Source organism: Temnothorax curvispinosus, unplaced genomic scaffold (assembly GCF_003070985.1).
Source record: "Temnothorax curvispinosus isolate PA1 unplaced genomic scaffold, ASM307098v1 QBEX01009828.1, whole genome shotgun sequence".
NCBI lineage: Eukaryota > Metazoa > Arthropoda > Insecta > Hymenoptera > Formicidae > Temnothorax > Temnothorax curvispinosus.
Genome location: NW_020219608.1, coordinates 109,521 through 117,777, shown reverse-complemented (window position 1 = coordinate 117,777; position 8,257 = coordinate 109,521). Strand labels below are relative to the sequence as shown.

At 34.8% G+C, this 8,257-nt stretch overlaps 1 protein-coding gene across 1 annotated transcript in view; it reads left to right on the top strand.

Annotated features, from left to right (window-relative positions):
* Window positions 1-2,034: 2,034 nt before the first annotated feature.
* The window catches only part of LOC112459420, a 12,174-nt gene continuing 5,951 nt past the window's right edge, over window positions 2,035-8,257 (top strand). The window contains 6 exon segments of the mRNA XM_025023500.1: window positions 2,035-2,295; window positions 3,216-4,967; window positions 5,428-5,779; window positions 6,436-6,663; window positions 6,756-6,884; window positions 7,458-7,611. Of these exon segments, the coding sequence (XP_024879268.1) occupies window positions 4,690-4,967; window positions 5,428-5,779; window positions 6,436-6,663; window positions 6,756-6,884; window positions 7,458-7,611 (1,141 nt within the window). The 5' untranslated portion in view covers window positions 2,035-2,295; window positions 3,216-4,689.

Below are 8,257 nucleotides of genomic sequence, written 5' to 3'. Positions count from 1 at the left end.
AATCATCTTTCGATTGTTGCAATTTTAATCCCCTTTGTCCCGTGTAAACCACCAGAACACTTGTTTTCAGTTGGTTGCAATTGATCGGTGATTACTTCTATGGCTACGTTTACTCGGCGACCCTTGCGTGATCAACTTACCGCTCTACAATCGTTTTAAAATCATACGCAGCCATTGGCATTGTAATCCGACTTTACGACGTTAATAGTCGAATACTCTAAGTTACATTTCGGATAACGCAAGTGTCGAATAATTGTCTGCTAAATCTTATGTAGGTATAAATTGTTATATCGGTATTGGTATACTTTAATTGGTATAAAATGTCACGACGTGATAAAATGACGAGCACTGTTGGTCTTTCGGTGCAAATCGGTTTTCGAATTGTTGGGATTTGGCATATGCGCCGTATTGTTTCGGGATGTTTGGCTACTGACCACTGGCGTAGTGCAGACTTTGCCAGTACTAGTGGGTCGTTATTCACTTAACCGACGACATGACGCATCTGATGGACGGTTAAGTGTCACCATGGATACAGTGTAATAATGTCAGTGAAACTGATTATTTTGTGGTCAAATAGCCGGTAAGAGAATATTTCTCACGCAGTCAAAGATGGAAACCGAGTTTATTTGATATAGATCATTCCTGAAAGCCACGATTCTCACAGCAATACTTTTTTTTTCTTAAGTAAAGATCTTGCGTCTTCTTCTATCTAATTTTCAACAAAAGTTTCTATTCATTTAATACAATCAAAATATATAATAAAGAAGATGCAGTGTATTTAATTCAAATTTATTTGCGATATAACATTGCCATTTTATTGCAATAATATTCAAGTGCAATCGATTTTTACGTAAAGCTATGTTTACCGCTGTATATTTTATATATTTATCATTAAATGTACACTAAAAAATCAGACCTGCTCTCTTCCTGGGAGCCATTCTTTTCCATCTTATTGTGTTCCTATCTTAGTGCGAATTGTTTATCCTTACATTTGGATAGAATAAACTACCACAGTATATTTTACGACGTTCTAGCTGCGATGGCTGCAGACTGGAGGGAATTTGGCCATTCACAAAATTCAGACCATGACGACTAAGGCAAATCTGTAGCGATGCTTCTCCAACATGATAATCGGGCTTCAGAAGCTGCGTTTTCCTATAGTTTTGGCGTGCTCGTATTTCAGACCAATAATTACGACGTCGATGGAATCGAGACGCCCGGCGCCCGTTCGTGAGTTTACATTGATGAAGCTACAGCTCCCATTCGGATGCAACGAGTCGCCGTGGTACGAGCTCGTTATGTGTCTGGAGTTTCTTCATCAATTGGTATTTTCCGCCATGATCGGTATACTGAACTTTCTGATCGACACGTTAGTGAGTGCAATCTGCGAAAGAAAAATTGTCTCTTTATATCTTTAGGCTATATCTATCTAACCAGACGATATTGTGTGACGGCATCAGTTACTGTATCTTTTACGACACTGTACTTATTTATTAGTAATATGTTTATTTTAGCATATATACTATTGAATGTGAAAGAAAACAATGGATATCCGAACTTCGGATTGTCATATGACACTGATATATTTAGATACAAAAAGAAGACTTTCTTCTTACTTACCTTACTTAATTAGATTTTGTAATATATATAATATTGTAATATACGAAAAGATATTTGTAGAATTTTAATCTGAAGAAAGAAACTTAATAACAATTTTTTATCAACATATAAAATATGCATAATTGCTAGCGAATTATTTAGAGCGTGTAAACATATTAATTTTATAATCTATAACTATATTCGCATATTATGCCTAATAGGCATATTATGCCGCTTCAAAGAAACGGCATTAATTTTAAAATAAATTTAAAATTGAACATTTGTTTATATGATTTTTCTTCTTATTTTAAGATTCCAATGATATGAAATATTTCTCACATGTTACACTTTGTTCTATATAATAATATATATAATTTATACTTTATACCATTCTACAACTTATTTTCGATAGTGTGAAATCTCTTTCCATTTATATTACGAGGTTTTAAAAATGTGTGCTTTTAGATTCTTCATACGAGCGGTCAAATAGATATTTTGTGTGACGCATTGAGGGATGTCCCAAAAAGAACCAACGTCTCGCTGTTTCTATTATGAAGGAACTTAATCGGCAGGCATCAAAAGATTATTATCTTTTCGGACAAAATCGAAAGAATTTTTCGTTACATGATCCATGTCCTAATCCAATTCTTGTCGAGCACTTTGGTGATCTGCTGCTTAGAGTTCATGAGTGTAACAGTAAATAATCGATCGTCAAAACTGGAAAGAAATAATGATCTGTGTCTTGCAGCGGTAGCGATCTATACTCCGTTCAACGAGAGATTGAGACTATTGAGACTATTGGTTCTGCGTATAGGCGGGCAAAGTGGAAAGAGCGTAGCGCGCTCGTATACGGCACGGTAGTCGGTAGTGTGGTGGAGGGCTTTCTAGGTCTTCCGTGGGGGGAAACCTGCGTGTGACGGACGAGTTTTCGTCCAATCTACTCTCAATCTCTCGTTGAACGGAGTATATATCGCAGTTCTATATTGCAATCAATTCGAATATGATCGATAGCTTGGCATTAATGAAAACTATTGTGTTTTATAGAGGCGTTTATCTTCTAGCTTTTACGGAGAGTACCTTAGTACCAAGGTCGGAAGTACAATGAGATCCTTACGCTAGTTACGCTTGATTTGCATTGTAGAGATGTCAATTTACATACGTGATTCAGTCATACATTGTTTGACGATATTAAATAATGATAAGTTGTATGGTGATATTAAATGACAATTTTATCATGGAGAATGCATAACTGTTTAATCAAGAAGTTAAATCTTCTTTTTTCTTACAATATGAATGTGTTGCAATACATCCACAATAATAATTATACATGTTATTTCTTAAAAAAAAGAAGTCCTGTTTTTACATATTAAGTAATAATTATTGAAATGATTAATACGTATATTGTTTAAATGATAATTACTTTAATTAATACCAATAATTCCGTAATTATTTGGCAAATATATGTATATATTTTTAAATAATTGAAGCATATGATGTCTTCTGTATGTATTGTATTCATATTACGCTTGAATTGTTGCTTTTTTAATAGTATAAACGAAGTCAATTTAGTCACTTATCTCATTGTCAATACAACATTTTTGGACACTCTTTTTCAGAGCAAAATGATCGACGATGCGGCGTATAATTCAATCTGATACGACTTCAAACCCAACGAGTTTCGTTTGCAAGCTCGTTCTGTTTATGATACTGAGATCACAAAGGAGGCTTACTATTATAATCGGAAAGATTATGGATCTGTCGCTAGAAGGATTTACGAACGTAAGATTCCAACACTGAATTTTCCGTTAATAAAATTCTTATCTTGATATTATACGCTGACTAAAGTAAATCGAGTCTTTGCGGCATAATTTCTTGCTCGAGAGACTTGTTAAAGTTTCACTTTTGGAGCGATTAAGGATGAATGGATTCTACAGTTCCGGAATAATTCAGTTCGTCTCAAACAGACTTGGAAAGAAAAGAAATAAACTCATACTAAAAGCTGATTTGCACTTTCAGAAGGTGACGCTATCTGTTTGGTGGGGTTGTAAGGCAGTAATCCTTTTTTTCGCTCCGTTGGCGAAACGATTCATTCCGAAAAGTACCGTTAACAGTTGGATAATTTGAAAGAAACAATCTACAGGAGAAGCATTCGGGCATTCAGAAGGCCATTGTTTATCACCACGATAACGCAAGACCTCACACTTTGATGTAAACTCAGCGCAAACTTAGACAGCTGAATTGAGATCTTCTATTGCACCTTCATCCTGACATTGCACCATCAGAAGATTATCACTTCTAGTCATTGCAGAACACTTTGTAATGAAAAAGAAACTTTGATCTTTTGAGGTCTTAAAAAATATATATTTCAAAGCTTTTTGACAAAAAATCGCGCGAAATTGTTTGGTCAATTAAATATTTTTGTATAATATGACAGATGAGTTTTAATAAAAAATCGGGTATGAACATTTTGCACTCTAAATACTCTTTAGTACAAAAGAAACGCGAAACGCGTCTACAGAAATATGACCGTACAATATATTGCCCGTCACATTTTCGTTCATTTTTATCTCGATGTTCGTTTTACGTCTTTCAGTATATTTAATGCCTTTCTTGAAAGAGCCATTATTCTAGAACCGCGCTCGCTCCTGCGCAGATCGTAAGTAGAAAAGCCGTCTCTTGCATTTTTCAAGCAACTAATTTGTCCCATCTGCGACATTTTTTTACGATAGAATAAGACAGCCATTACGCGCTGCGGTCGCAATCATTTCTCGATTGTTGCAATTTTAATCCCCTCTGTTTCATGCAAATTGCCGTAACTTTTGTTTCCAGTTGGTCGCAATTGATCGGTGATTACCTCGCTGCGTTTAGTCAGCGACCCTTGCGTGATCAACTTGCCGCTCTAGAGTCGTTTTAAAATCATACGCAGCCTTTTGGTATTAATCCGTGACTTTACGACGTTAGCAGGTACCGAAAAGTACCTCGAGTTACATTTTCGCCAGATATAATAACGCAAATGTCGAAATTCTGGTCAAATTTTACGTAGCAGTGGATACAAATTGGTATACCGGTATATAGGTATAAAATTGTAAGATGTCACAACGCGATAGAATGACGGGTATAAGCACAGCTATTTCTCTTTCGGTGCAAATCGGTCTTCGAATTATCGGATTTTGGCCTAATACGCCATGCGCGCTGTTGTTTCGGTGCCTTTGGATATTGACCATCGGCGTAGTGCAGACTTATCAGTACTGGTGGCTCGTTATCCACTTCAGAACTGACGACATGTCGTACTTGATGGAAAGTTTAAGTGTCACCATCGAGTATACCGTGATGTCTCTGAAACTGATTATTTTATGGTTTAATACTCGGTAAGAGAACATTTCTCACGCAGTTGAAGATGAAAATTGAGTTTTTTTAAATATAAATCGTTCCTGAAAGCCACGATTCTTACAGCAATCTTACGTCTTTCTCTACCTATTTTTCAATAATGGTCTCAATTAAATTGTTTAAAATATGTAAGGAAGAAGATACAGTGGATTTATATGATCCAGACTTAAATCTGACTGTCTTTAGTCTTGCTACTCAGTTTAGAAAATACAAATATCGCCATCTTGCAATAATATTTAAGTACAGTCGAAAGATAAAGCTATAATATATTTACCACTTATATTTAATTCAATTTTATACATATACATATTACTATATTTATTGTTCAATGTACCTTGAAAGATGAGGCCTGCTTCCTTCCCAAAACCCATCCATCTTATTGTGTTCCCATCTTAGTGTGAATTGTTTATCCATACACCCAGATAGAGTAAACTGCCGCAGTATATTTTACGACGCTCTAGCTGCGATGGCTGCAGACTGGAAGGAAGCCACCAACGACGAAATGCACATCATGACGAGCAAGACAAACTTGTCGCGACGCATTTCTAACGTGATCATCGGGCTTCATTCAGCAGCGGCATGTTGCTTCGGCATCGAGGTACTCGCATCCCATACCGATGATTACGATGCCGACGGAATCGAGACGCCTGTTCGCGCGTTTACGCTGCAACTACAGCTCCCAATGCAGTGTAACGAATCGCCGCTGTACGAGCTCGTTATGTGTCTGGAATTCCTTCATCAACTGGCATCTTCCACTGTAACCGGCGTACTTAACTCTCTGCTCGTTACGTTAGTGAGTGCGATCTATAAAAGAAGAATTTTCTCTCAATATCTTTAAGCTAAATCTACTAGGCGATGTCGCATAATGGCAATTAGTTTTTATGACACTGTACTTTTATCTGTTAGCAATATACTATGTACATACTGCTAAAGATGGCAATATTCGAAATAGTCGATTATCATGACACTGATACTTTTTCCATTTTTTTTAATTGAAAAAGAAGACTTTTTTCTAATGTTTTTTTAGATTTTGTAATATATTCATATTGTAACATATAGAAATATCTTCAGAATCTTAATCTAAAGAAAGGACTTTAAAACATTAATATTCTTTGTCAGTGTGTAAAATATAATTGCTAGCGAATTATCCAGAGTTTGTATATGTATATTAATTTTACAATCTATAGCTTCTCGTACTTTTAATAATTAGGCTCACAGAGACGGCTGTAATATTTTAAAATAAATTCAAAATGGACATTGTTCCTCTGAATTTTTTTCTTGTTTTAAGGTTTTTTTTAAACCATGAAACATCTCATGTTACACTTTGTCCTGTGTAATAATATACATAATTTATTTTATATACTAATAGTTAGCAACTGTTACATTTGATGAGGGTAAAATATTTTTTTATTTATATTACGTGATTTCATAGAATGTACATTTTTTCAGATTCTTCATACGAGTGGTCAAATAGAGATTTTATGTGACGCATTGAGGGATATATGTCCCGTGAAGAACAATGAACAGCTAAGTTTCTCTATGAAGGCATTGATCGGCAAGCATCAGAGGATCATCATCTTTTCGAATAAAATCGAAAGAATCTTCTCTTATATAGCGCTAATTCAATTCTTGTCGAGCACATTATTGACCTGTTGCGTAGGATTCACGGTCATAACGGTATGTGATCCCTCGCCAAAGATAAAAAGTGCGCAAGAAACGATTTGTGTCTTGCAGCAGTCAGTGATTTATATTGCAATTCGATGTTGCAGTCGATCAACACGATGCAAGACTCGGATACAATCGATAGCGCGGCATTAATAAAAGCTATAGTGTTTTACGTGGCTGCTGCGGTAGAGGCGTTTACCTTCTGCTATTGCGGAGAATATCTCAGTGCCAAGGTCGGAACAATGAGGTTACTCTTGAGTCACTGTAGAAACGTCAATTTACGCGATTCGGCCATACATTGTGTGTTAATTTAAAAAAAAAATGCAATTGTATTTTCGTCATGAAGAACGCAACTATTGAAACGAGAAGTTACATATTCTTTTTCCATTTCTTTTTAATGTGAACAAATAATTAAAAGATTTTTTGTTTTTAATGTAAATGTGTTGCAATACACCGACAATAATTATACGAGTTTGTATAATACAATATTGTGTCATATACGAGTTTCTTTAGAAAAGAAGCCCTGTTTTTATGCAAAAAATTACAATTTCTTAAATAATCATTACTTATATTATTTTAATCATAATTATTTAGATTAATGTCAATGATACAATACCGTAATTACAATACCGTAATTACAATACCGTAATTGGTGAGAAAGCATGATAATTCAAGTATATGATAACTTCTGTATAATGAAACTCCGTCTGAACTGTTATTTCTTTTATAGTATAAACGAAGTTTTTATGTCAATTTACTCATTTATCATATTGATAGCACGCCATTTTTGCGACATTCTTCTTTAGAGCAAAATGATCGGCGACGCGGCGTACAAATCAATCTGGTACGACTTTAAACCTGATGAGAGCAAGTTCGTCCTACTTATAATATTGAGATCACAAAGAAGGCTTACCATTACCGCCGGAAAGATCATGGACCTGTCGTTAGAGGGATTCACGAGCGTAAGATTTCAGCACTAAATTTTTAGTTAATAAAATTCTGGTCTTAATGGGTCGACACTTATTTAATTTATTAACGGACATTATTCCAAATGATCACGATTCACTTTAATCACTAAGAGATTTTATAAGACTTTTAATTGACATGTTTTTATAAAAAAATTTAATTTATATTTATACACTTATTTATTTATAAATTATTTTCTTGTTTTTTTTAAATTATATTATTATTTGATATAATTTTTCTAGATTTTAAAGGCCTCTGTTTCGTACATATCAGTATTGCACGCAATGTATTGAAGTTTGAGGACCAGCCATCGTGTCTAGACGGCCATTACGTGGTGCTAAAGATATTATGACTTTTCTATCGGTTCTTGTCGATATCTGTGATGAGCCGATAATATTTATGCAAATTATATGTAGATGTAATGTATCAATTTACCTTCCGCAGTTGATAATAAAGTATTTAGGTTTTCATGATTGCTATTTGCATATATATTTAAATCTATATATTTTCTTTTACATTTTCCTCTTCTATCCTTTTCTAAAAAGGAGATGTGAAGTTTATTGTTGCCGCTTTTCCGCGATGCCGATTGGTTTTCTTGCTGCGCTTACTTCATTTGCAGCTGTCATTGTATATTTTGACA